This window comes from Anolis carolinensis, chromosome 4 (assembly GCF_035594765.1).
Source record: "Anolis carolinensis isolate JA03-04 chromosome 4, rAnoCar3.1.pri, whole genome shotgun sequence".
Classification (NCBI taxonomy): Eukaryota; Metazoa; Chordata; class Lepidosauria; order Squamata; family Dactyloidae; genus Anolis; species Anolis carolinensis.
This window is the reverse complement of record NC_085844.1, coordinates 47,301,998-47,318,266: the sequence shown is the minus strand read 5'-3', so window position 1 is coordinate 47,318,266 and position 16,269 is coordinate 47,301,998. Positions and strand designations below refer to the sequence as shown.

The following is a 16,269-nucleotide window of genomic DNA, read 5'->3' as shown; positions in this document are numbered from 1 at the left end:
TGTTGAAAGCAGACCCTTTGATATAATCTGGACTTAAGTTAGCTGGTTATTACTACTACTACTACTACTACTACTACTACTACTACTTCTACTATGTAAGCTGTGACTCACAACAAGTTCTACCCATTTTAATGAATTTTCTTTAGACAGGATTTATGGTTGCGTTTGCCCTAGTGGCGAAGTGTGTTAAAGCACTGAGCTGCTGAACTTGCAGACCGAAAGGTCCCAGGTTCAAATCCCGGGAGCGGAGTGAGCATCCGCTGTTGCTCCAGCTTCTGCCAACCTAGCAGTTCGAAAACATGCTCATGTGAGTAGATCAATAGGTACCGCTCCGGCGGGAAGGTAATGGCACTCCATGCAGTCATGCCGGCCACATGACCTTGGAGGTGTCTACGGACAACGCCGGCTCTTCATCTTAGAAATGGAGATGAGCACCAACCCCCAGAGTCAGACATGACTGGACTTAATGTCAGGGGAAACCTTTACCTTTACTTTTGCCCTCTATCTGTACAGAAGAAATACTGCAAGCAGTGTTTTTAATGGAAAAGTATTTTGTAATTGTTTATTAGTTCAGTCGCTTCCGACTCTTCATGACCTCATGGACCAGCCCACACCAGAGCTCCTTGTCAGCCATCGCCACCTCCAGCTCCTTCAAGATCAAGCCAGTCACTTAAATCTTGCCCTTGGTCGGCCCCTCTTCCTTTTTCCTTCCATTTTCCCCAGTATCATGATCTTCTCCAAGTTTTCCTGTCTTCTCATGATGTGGCCAAATAACTTCATTTTTGCCTCTAATATCCTTCCCTCCAGTGAGCAGTCAGGCATTATTTCCTGGAGTATGGACTGGTTGGATCATCTTGCGGTCCATTATTTCCTGGAGTATGGACTGGTTGGATCGTCTTGCGGTCCTCAGAATTTTCCTCGAACACCACAGTTCAAAAGCGTCTTTCTTCCTTCACTCAACCTTCCTTATAGTCCAGCTCTCGCATCTATAGATTACTACAGGGAATACCATGCTTTAATTATGTGGATCTTTATTGCCAGTGTGGTGTCTCGACTCTTCACTATTTTATTGAGACTGGTCATTGCTCTCCTCCCATGAAATAAATGTCTTCTGATTTCCTGGCTGCAGTCTGCATCTGCAGTAATCTTTGCACCTAGAAATACAAAGTCTGTCACTGCCTCCATGTTTTCTCCCTCTAGTAAAGTAAGATTTTATAGTGCCCTGGGTTTTAACCTGGAGCCTGCTAAGCCCCATATTCAAAATGCCTTTTTTGTTTTAAAAATGTCAGATGCTTAATATATACACACAAAAGAGACAGAAAAAAAGAAAATAAAAATGGGCATGGGTAAAGAAGTACATAGAACATCAACAAAGAATATGCATATATGCTGAAAGAAAGTAATCATTGATCCAAGAATGTATTTTCCTGGATGGGCTGTCTATAATATACAAATTAATGAAAAATATATTCTAATTATTAGTTGCTAGATTATTTATACTTCTCTTTCCAACACTGAAGTCTTTCAGAAACAGCAACAGCATGAAGAATCCAACCATGCTGACCTTCAGTTAAATTCCAACTTGTAGCATAAAGTACATGCACCTCTACAAATGTCAAAGATTTTTCTAATACACACTTAATGCCATTTCAAAATCTCTAATTTAAAGTAACTTATGTGATTTTCAGCTAACCACTTATTCAGTTCACTCTATTTTTAGAAGCCCAAAGGATTTTTTTAAAAAAAAACTTAGTTGTGAAAAATATGTGCATGCATAATTATCAGTTCTTCACAAGATCTAATGCACAAGTAATCAGGTACTTCATGCATTTGATTAGACAAAGTCTTTTACTGGTTTGAAGCTGAGCATCTCCATCAAGGTGCTGAGTTCCCTCATTTGCATACCTAATGGAAAATCCATTTAAATCAAAGGATGAATATTTTAACCTTGTCCATGAAGTCAACAGTGCAACAGGATGTAGGTCTGTAAAGCACTCTGAACTGCAAATGTCTTCAGGGCTGCATCTAAACTTCAGAGTAATGTGCTCCAGAACTGCCCTGGATACAACACAGTGTCCTGGAGTCCCTTTTGACTGTCCAACAGTGTGTTGGGGCTGTTGCTGCTCCTTGTCAGAGCTTTGCTAGCAATGTTACTTTTAGTAAGGTCACAGCAGAATGCCAAGTCATGGAACCCAGCAGAAGAGATATCATCATCAAGGCTCTGTTGGAGAGCCGCTTCTAGTCAATGACATAGTGGTGGGTCTGCCTGATGTGCATCCAGCTGTTCATACCTCAAAAAATCTAGGGCCACTCTGGAACTTCCTGGAAGCTCTGAAGTAAATTGTGATTCCCTTTGTGCCAGATTAATGGCTGGAAGCAGTACTTCTTCTGTGAAACTAGCCATACATTGCATGGACTACTTGCAGTTGCAAGATGAGTCCATAGACACTCCCTCAGTTCTCACATAAAATCATATCTTTAGACCCAAGGAAGAAACAGAACTTCAGATAGGTGGTGCTGACCCTAAACCATAACTACACCAAGTCTTTCTCTCACTTCCTGAGTCTTTCACCCATTCCTGCCTTCATCTACCTCATCTCAGAGCCAACTGAATCATATCACTTCAACCCACTGCCAGCAGGGACGAATCTGCAAGCCAGACATAATTATTTGGGCCTCTGAGGCCTTGCTGTACAGTAGATCTTGTTTACTGGTATCTTTTTCTCCTATCTGAGGGGAAAATAGACAGGTACATTACATTCTGGGTAAGTCAGTGTGAAACATTTTTAATGTGGAAACATTTTTGGACAGGAGAAGACTACAAATAAATGGCCATCTGGCTAACTTCTCTGTTCTTCCAAAAATGGATGTAAGTGGGAGCTGTCTTTTTATATATATTGCTCATGACTTACGTGGCTATGTTAATTTCTGCTATGTTTAGGTTGGATTCTCAGTTTAAATCTAAACAATCTAATGTGTATGCAGAAAAATAAGCATTGATCATGGAAAGAGAAGGGACAGAGCATACTGTGTTCCAAATGTGAATTCTTATTGTTGTGAGCCGCCCCGAGTCCCCTCGGGGAGATGGGGCGGGATATAAGAATAAATTTATTATTATTATTATTATTATTATTATTATTATTATTATTATTATTATTATTATTATATTTCCCCAAATTATACATTGTAACTACTATTTTAAAAAATCATGTAACAATACCCATGTAATAACAACTCAGAGAACTACAAATTGTATTAATCATATTTTTTCTTTAAGTGAAGAATATATTTTTGTGTTGTTGTGAGTTTTCCAGGCTGTATTTTTTGTCTTTTCAGAAATAGCTAGCTTGCCCGCTACCTTAATCAGATTCTTAACTTTGTGTGGGGGCCTCTTTAGCCCTATGGCCTTCATTTGAATTGGCCCACTGGATGCTTGCAGGTTGGATGGGGAAATAGCTTCATTTTTTTCAACAGAAAATAATTTCCCATACTATTTTCAGATAGTTATTTGAAGGATAAAATTTGCCATGTTCATTTGCCAAAGCCCCTAGTTATTTCTAATCTAAAGCCCCACCCACACTCACAACCAAATCATGTGATATACATATCTAATTTACCTCCTAATTCTTTTTATTAAGAAAGTCTGGCTGTTATGCCTTGCATTGCCTTTCAGTCCTGTTCCTAAAGAGGTTGTGATGTATTGCTTGATCTCCCTGTAAATTAAGAGCATGATAGCGTGATGTCCTCCATGCAGAAATAATTTATTGTCTTGAGTTAATGCTTTGTATGCAACACCCTGTACAGTAGTATGCTCACATTAAAAATAATTTAAGTTAACATTATGTGCAGACACAGCAAAACTGATTCCAGTTTCTCCTTTCTTTTGTTCTCTCTCTTTTTTTACTCAGATGGCTGCCTTATATGTCAGAAGGCATAATTCATTCAGAGATAGAACTCTTCTGTCAAGGTAAAAAATATGACTGTAATTTGGGAAATGAAAAATAAATTAAAGTTTTGAAGGAGTCTCAGTGGTCACAGTGGGACTTACTTTAGAATAAACATGCATATGTTGCATAGGGATTCAGAGTAAACATGCAGAGTTGCACTTCAAGTAAATGTGTGCTAAAAGAGTGTCACCACTTATGTGTCCCATCACCACATCCTTGCCCCACCAGACCTGCAGGACTAGGTGATGATGATGGAGGAGGAGAAGGAGAAGGCAACACTCCCACAGCTGCTGCTTTGCTAGCTCTTGCTCTCTCCTCCTCCTCCTCCTCCTCCTCCCCCTCCCAACTGAGGGGGGGGGGGGGGGTCCAAAGGCAGCACAAGCCAGATTGACGCTTCTTTAAACAGAGGCAGGCAAGCGTTCATATGCATAGGCATTGGAGGCTAGGCTGCCATTACTAGCTTCCAGTACCTTTGATCTGCAAATAATGTGTTTTTGTAAAGCAGGGTGCAAAATCAGGGAGACAGCCCTTTCGCATTTATTTATTTACCAAATTTTAATTCTGCTCTTCTCAACCCCATTGGGGACTCAGAGCAGCCTTACAATAGACAACGATTCGATGCCTTATCAACAGAAAATGATAAAACAAACATATACATTAAAAGCAAAAAAATTAAAAAAACAATAAAACATTAAAACCAATTATTAAAAACCACACAATCCATAATCATAGTCAAGGCTTCTGAGTACCCTCTGGGACCATAAACCTGGCCAGGGGCATGGTGACCTGTCACCCTGCGCTCAGCACCGTCCTGGTTTAAAAAAGCCTCAATTAGCCATGTCAACCCGTCTTTCTTTATGGAAAGATGGGAAGCCTCCTGTCATGTGCCACAAGCTTCTTTTCTTTTTTTCTAGTTCAACCACAGAGCCACCTCAGAAGTACTTGTAATGGGTGTGATGGGAGCCATTGGTCTCCATTGCTAAACCTGAAAAACCCATTCTCTGCCGCCAAAAAGAAGTCTGTGTGAAGAGGTCCTTAGAGATTCCTAAAGAAGTCTCTAGATCCTTAAGCATAATTGAAGATGAACATAGCTTCACACTAGAGGACCTAGAGATTTCTGGAGACAATATTTTAAATCAAATATGTGAATAATCAAATTCACAAAAGTAAAAGCTGCAAATGTGAGGGGACAACTTTAGTGTGTTTAGGGGAAGTCATAGTTACCATTAATTCAGTGTACAAAGTAAAGAGACCTTCTTTTTAGAAATTTCTGTAATTCTGTTCTGGATCATGAAAGTAAGTTATTTTCTAATGCAGGAGCAGAAGTGTTAATATAACGTGAACACCTTCTCCCTCCTGCCTTCTACTTTTCATTGTAACATGACAACTCTATTATTAACTGCACTTCTGTTTTATTTTTGGCAGAAATGCAAATAAACCATCAGCCAAAAATGCAAGAGGAGGAAAATGGTAAATTATGCTGCTCTCTACCTTTCAGTCAAGAGTGGTGTTGAACTGAAACGTGTATAGTGGTGGTGGTTTGCTCATTGTAATTGTCATTCCCCACCCCCACCCCTTTGGAAAAAAATCCACTTTTATAATGGAAAGGTATAAACAGGTTGAAAATATTCATAATGCTGTTTTCTCCCTTACATGAAATCAACATCCATTGAACATCTTCCCTCAAGCCTGTCTCAACTATGTCTTCATCCCACAAGCTGTGCTTGGGTATCATTTAATGTAGTGAAATGTTTCCCTTTAACTGTATATTTTTAACATTGTGTATATTTTTAAATATTGTAGACATACATATTTACCTATTGATGAAAGCATGTTTGAGCTGAGCTTTTTAAAACCACATTTGAAGTATACACTTTCTTTATCATTATCTTTTTTAAAAAATGAGTATTTTTCCCATAAAGATTTTTATTGTTTCAACATTACAGCATCTTGCTTACATTTAGTTTCCATTAGTGCTCATACTTATACACACTTCATGTTCGTGTAACATTTCTTTTGTCTGCACCTTCTCTTTTTATACTTCCTTTTCTTTGATGACTTTTTATTGTTAACACTCCTCAACCCCACCCCCATTATCCTTCCCTCTGACCACATATTTACCCTATATCTTTATCTTTAACCATACACACAATTTCCTTAATTTCTGTACATTTGCGCATACAAAAGGTTGTTTAGAAATGTTCCATAAAACTTCAGTAACAAGCACTGTAACACTACTAAAGCCAACAAATAAGTGTGAACTCATATAATGCAATTCAATACAGTTAAACTGCATTATATGAGTCTACACTAACCATATGAAGCTACATTATAATACAGTTTCATACTGGCAGTGTAGATGGAACCCCAGAATGACCTAAATGAGCATTAAGATACAAATCCACAATATACAAAGGAGCCTGTGTATTCATATAAAGATCTCTGGCTGGCTTCACCATATCTGTCTTTGTGTTGTCGAAGGCTTTCCTAGCTTTCCTGATGTTTTGCCTGCATCTATGGCAGGCATTCTCAGAGGTTGTGAGGTCTGTTGGAAACTAGTCAAGTGTTATATTAGTGTTGTGCTTTTGTATGGAATTGCTGTTTGTTTTTTGTAGTTTCATTTATGTCATCTCATTTTCATATTTGGTTCCACCTATGTGACAATTTTTTTTTTCTGGCTAACAAAAAACACGAAAATTTTTGTGCCATTGGCGGCAATGCGAGAGCTCCTGAGGCTTATCCCCCCCCCTCGGTTTTTGGGCTAGAGGGGTGAAAATCGCCACACATGGAGGGCATTTCAACTCCTTTTAGCCCACCAACTTTTAAAATGTTTGGGTCTTCCCCAGAGTACTATTGTTATTATTAATAATATTATTATTAACACCCATTGTCACACATCAGCTGTCATGGGGAGGCTGTTGCAACACAGACTCCTTAAAGCGCCAGACCAAATGTTAGTAGAAATAGTTTATTAGTTCACAACCAAAAGGAGCCCAAAAACAAACTCAAAAGGCTCAGAACACTTAATCTTCAGTGTGAAACACAGAATTCCCAGCAAACACAAAACCCCAGACCCTGGAAAATAACCCGGATTAAACCGGAGTATAATCCGGTTTAAAAACAAACTTTGTAAAACAACAAAGAAGGCACTCCAATTCCCAGCAGGACGTCAGCAGGCAGGAATTGACGACCAGCAGGGGCCCGAAGACGTCTGTTGAAGTCACCCAAACACAATGTCGACATTGTTGAGTCCAATCCAGGTCATCAATACGAAATCCAGTCCAGGTCACACACAGAGCCAAAGCGTAGAATGCAGCATGGTAAATAATGCATAAGATCAACACAAAGCAGTCCAGAGAAAACCCTCACAGTTCCAACCTCCACAGCCATGGATAATCCAGATTAAATTTACATTCACAGAAGTCTTCCCAAGGCACGTCTTCCCAACAGCTCACATGAACACCCAACAACACTTTGCCGACTGCAAAGGTGATCCATTTACCAAGCCCACTTTTATTCACAAATCATCCTCAGAACTAGAATCAGCCAACACCTTGCTAGCAGCTGCAGCCTGTTGCCTTAATTCCTCCTCAGACCTAGAATCAGACAACGCCCCACCAGACGACCTTTCAGCTGAAGCCCCTTGCCGATCCCTCCACCCAGTCCATCTTTTATCCAAGCCCATAATTCCCCAAGACCCAGCTGGATCCTCAGTGTGCCAACCCGCAAAGGTGTCTCTACTTGTGGGTTCTCTACAGATGTCCTGGATCTCCCGCACCTTAGTCCAGTCCATTACCTCATCCTCTGAACTTGTCATCCCATCCTCCTGATTCTCAACCCCATCATCCCCCTCAAAGCCCTCAAATGTGTCATCATCAGTAGGCTCCATAAGTATTTCCCGGATCCGCTTCCTTTGTTGCTCCTCATCGGAGTCTTGCTCACGAGTAGTCTTTCTTCCTCTTCTAGTGCACCTAGTAATATCATTACTCAAAGACTCCATCACAGTAGAGGCACTCCTCTCCCAGACTCAGCTTAGGGTCCCAAAGTAGCTATTGTTATATATATATATATATATATATATATATATATATATATATATATATATATATACACACACACACACACACACACACACACACACACACATATACATACACACACACACACACACACACACACACACACACACACACCCTTGGCAGACATAAGATGTAATGGGGAGGCACTTCTCCCCCAGACTCAGCTTAGAGTCCCAGAATAGCTATCAATATATATATGTGTGTGTGTATGTATGTGTATATATATATATATATATATACATACACACATACATATATATATATACACACACACACACACACATACATACACACACACACACACACAGTAGGGTCTCACTTATCCAAGCCTTGCTTATCCAAGCTTCTGGATTAGCCAAGCCATTTTTGTAGTCAATGTTTTCAATATATCATGATATTTTGGTGCTAAATTTGTAAATACAATAATTACAACATAACATTACTGGGTATTGGACTACTTTTTCTGTCAAATTTGTTGTATAATATGTTTTGGTGCTTAATTTGTAAAATCATAACCTAATTTGATGTGTAATAGGCTTTTCCTATTCCCTCCTTATTATCCAAGATATTCGCTTATCCAAGGTTCTGCCGGCCCGTTTAGCTTGGATAAGTGAGGCTCTACTGTATATATATAATTAGTAAGACCCTTAAATATCAGTTCTCATCTAAACAGACCCTCTGTGATTTCCTATTCTTCCATGACATGTCTGAGCAGAACAATTACTACTGTTCCCTAAACTCTGTGGTGCCTAGTCTGTGCTAAAACCAAAACATGAGGCATTCCAGGCCTACTTTAGTTACTGAGATACTATTGATGGCATTCCTTTTCCATTTGTTTTTACCTGCAGAAGAAAATTGGAAAATCACAGTAGTCACAGGCTCTTCTGAAGCAGCTGGCACTACAGCAACTGTGTCCCTTTACGTTTATGGAGAATTCAAGGCTTCAAGTCCTTTTATACTGGGATCAGGGGAGAATCAGCTGTTCAATCCTTCCAGCATAGATACATTCAAGGTACAATGTGATTAAAAATGGATGAAATTGTTTACACAGTTTATTCAGAACAAATTTGCTCCATGTTTAAGAAGTGGCAGGTATTCACCATAATCTCATTGTAAGATTTTGATATCACATTTCATTTTCAGCAGTCTCCATTGATATAGATGCAGTATCCCCTGGAGAGTCGGATAATTGCATATTTATGGCAGTAATCAATTTAACAATACATTACTAAGATTAGTAGATTATTTTATTTTTGGTATCTTCTTGCCCTTCCTTTCTGTAGTAGTGTATGTAAAGCAACTATGCTTCATAAGCAAGGACTGAACTGCTGCATACGGTTAAACTTGAAAAGTTTCAGTCTGGCAGAATTGATCCTAAATGTGCACTTGAGCTGATGTGGCTATTCGCGTCACTTGTGTAGGGGCAACTCGACAGGATCTAGAAGCCACACTGCTAATGTGAGTCATTCCTTCCCTACAAATAGTTTTTCATAATTAAAAATCTCAGTTCGTCTTTTTAAAAATTGAAAAAAGTGTGTTTTTTAAAATAAATAAATAAAGAGAACTATCATTCCCAAAGAAGCAAAGTTATCCATGTTTTGAATAATGTGCGGATGGTGGGGAGATCAGTGCAAAAACTAAGACCACATACATCTTATTGGATGGATGTTGTCTTCTGCCACATGAAGCAGTAAAGGCATCCTTTCCAAGGGTTTACACATATTTGACAAGCAAAAAACAAGTTTAGATTTTGCAACACATGTGTCACAAAAAGTCTTACTATTTAACCATTATTTATCCTAGCACAGTCACAATCAAGAATCCAAATCATAAATGGTTCATGTTTCATTTTTTGGTTCCCAGTCTATCTGCTGAGTAAGGTAACTTTACATGCAAATCCAGGACTCTTGACATACTTAAAGCTTGGCTCCAGCCTCCAAAATAGAAAGGAATAGGTTGACTTACATCAGTAAAATTGTTTGAATATTTCTGGTTCAAGAGTTGAAGAAGAGAGTGGAAGGGTATTCTGCCCCCTTCTTTGTGCTGTTGATATATTAAAAAACATTTTTAGATGTAAGAAATGTTGATAGTGACTGATAAGTAAGCACACTTACTGCTTGTAGTGATGAAATAGAATAAAATATGACAGAAGAGCTGCCTCTCATCTATATACTCTGCTGACAGTAATATTCTTAAGGTTAGTAAGTACTGACAGAATGTCTTGCATAAGCAGTGGCTGCATAGGTTTAAGCTGTCTGCCCCTTCAGAACACATCACATAACTTGGCATATACCACACAACTGGCAATGTGCTTATGATAGTTAAGAAACTGAAATAGCAGATGAATTACTGAAGGTACACTGATTTACAAGCTGTATGAGAAGATGCTCAAATGATGCCTAGCTATTGCTAAATTCCTTCTGAAGATTAGATAGGTTAAAGATTCAAAATAGACCAGAGACAATTGTGGTTTGATTACTTGGGGCTTAGTTTCTATAAGTATGCTTTAAACACAGAGACTGTTTGGTACTGACAGATGGAAGCATACCATAAATACTCCTACTTATCGCTTATATTAGCAGACTAACCAGCCTTGACTATAAAGAAAAATGTTTTCTAAAATGTGAGAAAATATTCCCCAGATGTAAGTGCCTGCTGGATGAAATCTGAAACTAGATTTCTTCATATGTATACCCTATACAGATAACTGTGGAATGCCACTGAAATAGTAATTGGAAAAGGAAGACAAATTATAATGTTCCTAAATAAAGCAGCAAAGCAAAGCTTCATCCATATATTGCATTTTCATAGAATCATAGAATTATAGAATCATGGAGTTGGAAGAGACCTCATGAGCCAATCAGTCAACCCCCTGCCAAGAAGCAGGAAAATCGCATTCAAAGCACCCACGATGTTTATACAATGTAGACAGATCATGAGATTGGTCATCCTAATTCAACACAGTTTCAGGCAGAATTAATGCTGTTTGACCCCACTTCAACTGCCATGGTCCAATGCTGTAGAATCTTGGGCTTTGTAGTTTTATAAGGTCTTTAGCCTACTCTGTCAAAGAGTGCTTGTGCCTCATCAAAATACCATGATTCCACAGCTTTTAGCCATGGCAGTTAAAGTGGGGTCAAACTACATTATTTTTACAGTATAGATATACTCTACATTGTTTCTGTTCTCTACACCATAATAGCAGTAATGATTTCATTTTAACTGTCATGGCAGCATCCTGTGGAATCCTGAGATTTGCAATTTATGAAGGAATATTTATAGAGAAACCAAGGACTCCATCCCATAAAGTGGGGGAGGGGAACAAGCAGGTTGAATCGTCTGGAGACTGATAATTTACTCACTCCCATCACACAGGATCACCTCTCAACCATTTCAAGGATATCAGCACACCTTTTAAAGCAGTCATCCTTTTTGAACACCAGTTTGCATGAGATTGTTCCCCTAAAGCCCCTACACTAAAGGAAACTGGCACTTTTTCCTTTTGGAAATACCACTTTCCATGGGTTCATTCCTGAAGCCCCTACACTAAAGGAAACTGGCACACTTTTTAAAACACTTCTTTCAATGGGACCCACACCATCTTTAAACCACTAATGGAAATAGAAGGAGCATTAGCAGACAGCTCTCGTGAACACTTACACTGACACTGCACAAAGTAAACCAAACAAATCCACCACTTCCCATCACAAGGAAAAATACTCATTTTCAGTATTTATATGTGAAGGAAACGGATTGGAATAAATTTCTGCCCATCTTTGAAATCCTTCCATTTCTACACACTGAGGAGACAGTCCACCGAGCAACCACCAGAAGCAGTCCTGCATTGTTTTGTGGGCTTTGTGGGAGTCCATCTTTGATGTTTATAGAAATGGAGAAAAACTTCCAAGGTCCCTTGTACACTGCCCTGTATCCCAGAATCTGATCCCAGACTATCTACTTATCCCAAATTATATAGCACTGGAGACTCATATAATCCAGTTCAAGCAAATAATCTGGGATTAGATCCTGGGATATAGGGCAGTGTAGACCCAGCCCATATGGTGAGGTCTCTGATGCCTCACTGAACTACATCACTTTATATAAAATCTTGTGTATGAGACAAAGCATTCATGAAAACAATGACTTTGTTTTCAAAGTACAGTCTCATATGTTTGTGGCCCTTGATTTTTTCAAACTTTCTGGAGTATCCATGAGTGCCAATTCATCCTCTTGTACCTCCCATTTCCATTCAAGTTTTTACATATTACATCTCTTTTAAAATCAGAACTGGATTTCTGGCCATTTCTGAGTGGGATTTATTTTTTTGTTGTCAATTCTAGTGGTCTATGAAGTCTCTAGACCCAGTGGTGCAGTGGATTAAACTGCAGAGCTGCTGAACTTGCTGATCGAAAGGTTGGCAGTTCAAATCCGTGGAGCGGGGTGAGCTCCCGCTGTTAGTCCCAGCTTCTGTCAACCTAGCAGTTCGAAAACATGCAAATGTGATTAGATCAATAGATGGCAGGAAGGTAACAGCGCTCCATGCAGTCATGCCGGCCATGTGATCTTGGAGGTGTCTACAGACATGCTGGCTCTTTGGCTTAGAAATGGAGATAAACCCCCAGAGTTGGACATGACTAGACTCAGTGCCAGGGGGAAACTTTTGCCTTTACCTTTTATGAAGTCTTTGCTGGGATCCAGGGCCTATACCTTTTCAACCCTGCTGATCTTAGAGATAGCAAACCTTGTTGTTGTCATGTGCCTTCATATGGAAATCCTAAGGCAACCATGTCATGGAATTTCCTGGAGCCAAGAGTATGTGACTCATCCAAGGTCAACCAGTGGATTTTCCATGGCTAAAAATGGAATTGAACCCTGAGCTCCTGAGTCATCGTCCAACGCTCAAACTACTACACCATGCTGTCTAGTTTACATTTCTTTCTAAGAAACTGCAAGGCATAGCATGCATCCAAGTTACTACCTTGTTGGTCTTAAACACGCCCTCATTCTTCCTGTATCAATTAAGGTACATCTGCATTGTAAAATTAATGCAATTTGATAATGCTTTAACTGCTACTGCTCAATGCTATGGAATAAGAGGAATTTTACAAGGTCTTGAGCCTTCTCTGTCAAAGAATACTTGTGCTTCACCAAACTACAACCACTAGGATTTCATAGCATTCAGCCATGACAGTAAAAGTGGTGTCAAACTATTAACTATAGTATAAACCAGGCATAAGCAGATTTCGGCCCTCAGGTGTTTTGGACTTAAACTCAAATGCCTGGTGTAGGTGCACCCTCAGTCTTCAGTTAGTTGAAAAAATTATACAGTTGGCCCTCTGTATCTACAGATTCTGAACCAACGGATTCAACCATCCATTAACTGAAAATACTGGCATTCCTTCCCTCCCCAATCTAAAAAACTTGATTTTGTCCTTCTAGAAAAGGGACATTATTTTCGTACACTATTGTATATAATGCAGTTTGAGTGTCTATGGATATTGGGATCCATGAAGTGTCCTGGAACCAAACCCCAACTGATATCTATTCCATGATAATAACAGTAACTGATCTGACAGTGCGATCATCTGTTTCAATACACAGGAAAATATAGATTAATCATTACAATTTTCAGTGTCCTTTTAGAAGTATAATGTCTGGCTGAATTTCCAAGAGAAATGCACATGGACTGCTTGTCAAAGAAATGTGCTGCTATTATTTATAAAATTGGAACAAATATTACTGTCTGGACTTTCTAACGGCCCTTCCAGACAGGACCCAAAATACGGGCCCTGTTGGACTTTTACCTGAGGCGTTCAAATGACTGCTCAGGTGAAAGCAATGTAATTTGAGACAAAGCAAATAAACCCTGCTTTGTGCCAAATTACTTTGATACACTATTAGGCCCTGGCCTTTCTGAAAGGCCTGGTTCTAATGGAGTATTGGGCCAGTGGGGACTGACTCATGGGACTGCTTCCGCAGTCCTGGTGTCAGTCCCGACAGCCCACCTTGGTTCTTCAGACTTTCAAAACCCCAGCAAATCGAGGAGGGCGCCCACCCCCTCCCTAACCCCCACCAAAGCCTTAAAAAAATAAAAAACTTATTGCACAACCATTAGGCCTCTCTGGTGCATCAGGAGGCAGGAGGTTGGCAAATTGCTCCTCCCCCCACCTCTTGGCGCATCATTAGTACTCTCCAGGAGGCTTCTAGAAAGGCCCAATGGCAGCGTGGTAAGTTTTTATTTTCCTTTAAGGCTTTTTTTGGGGAGGGGGATTGGCCCCATTCCAGCACGGTAGTTCCCACACTGGAATGGGAATAAACCCCCAGGAAAGCCCAGGTCTTTTGGGTGCCCTTGGGAACTTAAACCCACAATGAAGCAGGTTTCTTAAATCCGTTGTGGGTTTAAACCCTGTCTGGAAGTGCCCTAACTGTGTCACCAAAATCCTCTCTTCACACACACACAATTCACCGTTGGCAAACTTGGGATGGGATGGGAATTGACTCTAGTGACATCACTAGATACATTCCTGATAACTGAAGAAAATACATTATTGAGCATGAGTCAGGTAGCCTCATTCAGCTTTGGATAAGTCAAGATTTGATGGGAGGAAGAGACGTTCTTCAATGTTTGTTTAAAAAGTGTATATATGAAAAAGCATATATAACCAGAGAACACTGCAAAGTAAGCAATTGTGGTTCTTCAGGTGTTTTTATGCCAATAATAATATTATAATATTAGCCCTAGCCGTCATAACATAAAGTATGGGGTTATGGGAGGTGCAAACAAAAAACCCAGACTGGCCACAGTTTCCTGTTTTCTGACCTAATAGAAGAGCTCTTCCCTTTGTTCTAAAAATAGAGGCCATTCTCCAGATTTCAACCTGAAATTTGTAGCATGATCCTAAGAGAGGCTTTTTGTGGGGATGTTCTTAAATGAGAGTGTTGCCTGATGCTATCTTTCTGGTGTCCTCAAAATATGTTTATTATTGGATTCCATTGAGTATTGTATTGTTTTAGCCAATTTGTGTGATGAATTGATTGATTTGCTTATATTTTTATGATTCAATTAACAATTAGCATATATAATTGTATATAAATTCTCCTTAAGTTTAATTTGAGAGCAAGTTTAAGAGCCAAAATTATAAATTGTGATATTGAGGGCCTTATATCGAGGGCCATTCCAGAGAGAGGGGAAAGTACCAGTGTTGAAGAGTTAGCACTGCAACCATTTTCTAGTGTTGTGCACAGTATTTGTTTCATCTGTTTCATTCATGTATTCATCTTGTACCGTCCATTTGGATGCACAATACGAAAGACTCAATTTTCGGACGAAACAAAAGGCAACACAAAAGAGAAAGCTACAGAAACACCATGCTTTGCTTTAGTTTTTGGGTCATGTGACATCCACTCCTGCAAACTTCTTCCTCATGCATCAAAGGAGGAAGTGGGAGGAGGTGATCCTTGGCCAGTTGGAGGCCAAGGAAACAGTGACGTGGATTGGACAGGGAGGGTATATTAGGAGTGGACTGCCACTAAAGCAGCCATTGTGGTTGCGTCCTTTGCTGCTGCTGCTGGATGCTGGTGGGCTGGCTGGCTTGCTCTCTCTCTCTCCGCTTGGCTTGTTGGTTGTCTTGCCTTGTCTTTTGCCTTGCCTTGCTGGTGAGGGCACTGGGCAAAGATTTGGGTTTTATTTTTTGCCTGGCTGCTTGGCATATTTTAAAAATGCATTCTTTGAAGGGAAGGGGCTGGGACCTTTGAAGTGGTAGGGGTGGGTTTGGCTGGGGAGCGCGTGTGGGGCTTTTCTTCTTTATTCTTTTTGTAAAAACCCCTTATTCTCCTCCCTATTGGTTTTTTTTAAAGAAATATTTTTCAAAGGAAAGAAATGGTTGGGCTTCCCTTCTCTGTTTAGAAATTAAACCTGTCTCTCTTTCTATAACTGGCCCTTGGAAAAAAACTACTCTTTTATTTCTCTCTATCTCTCTGTATTACCTGCAGCTTGGTCCTCCCTATCCTTTGGGCTGTATAGAGAGAAAAAATAGGATAGTCATATTATGTGTTATAGATTACATATATTTTTGAAAGCAAAGACCTTTTTGGGCTCCTGTCTCTATTCAAACATTCAGTATCTATTAGGGTTGTCCAAATATTCGTTATGTTTCTCGTTTCGTAATTATTTCGTATTGTTCTCGTTTTTTGAAACGAGTATTGAAACATTTTCCCTGGGCGCAACTGGCAATGTAATTCGA

At 39.7% G+C, this 16,269-nt stretch overlaps 1 protein-coding gene across 4 annotated transcripts in view; it reads left to right on the top strand.

The window, feature by feature from the left end:
• Window positions 1-16,269, top strand: part of rp1 (RP1 axonemal microtubule associated) — a 270,471-nt gene that overhangs the window by 110,010 nt on the left and 144,192 nt on the right. For all 4 annotated transcript variants that reach the window (XM_062980362.1, XM_062980361.1, XM_016995666.2 and 1 more), the window contains exons 23-25: window positions 3,909-3,967; window positions 5,373-5,417; window positions 8,875-9,038. In XM_062980362.1, the coding sequence (XP_062836432.1) occupies window positions 3,909-3,967; window positions 5,373-5,417; window positions 8,875-9,038 (268 nt within the window). The remainder of the gene's footprint in view (window positions 1-3,908; window positions 3,968-5,372; window positions 5,418-8,874; window positions 9,039-16,269) is intronic.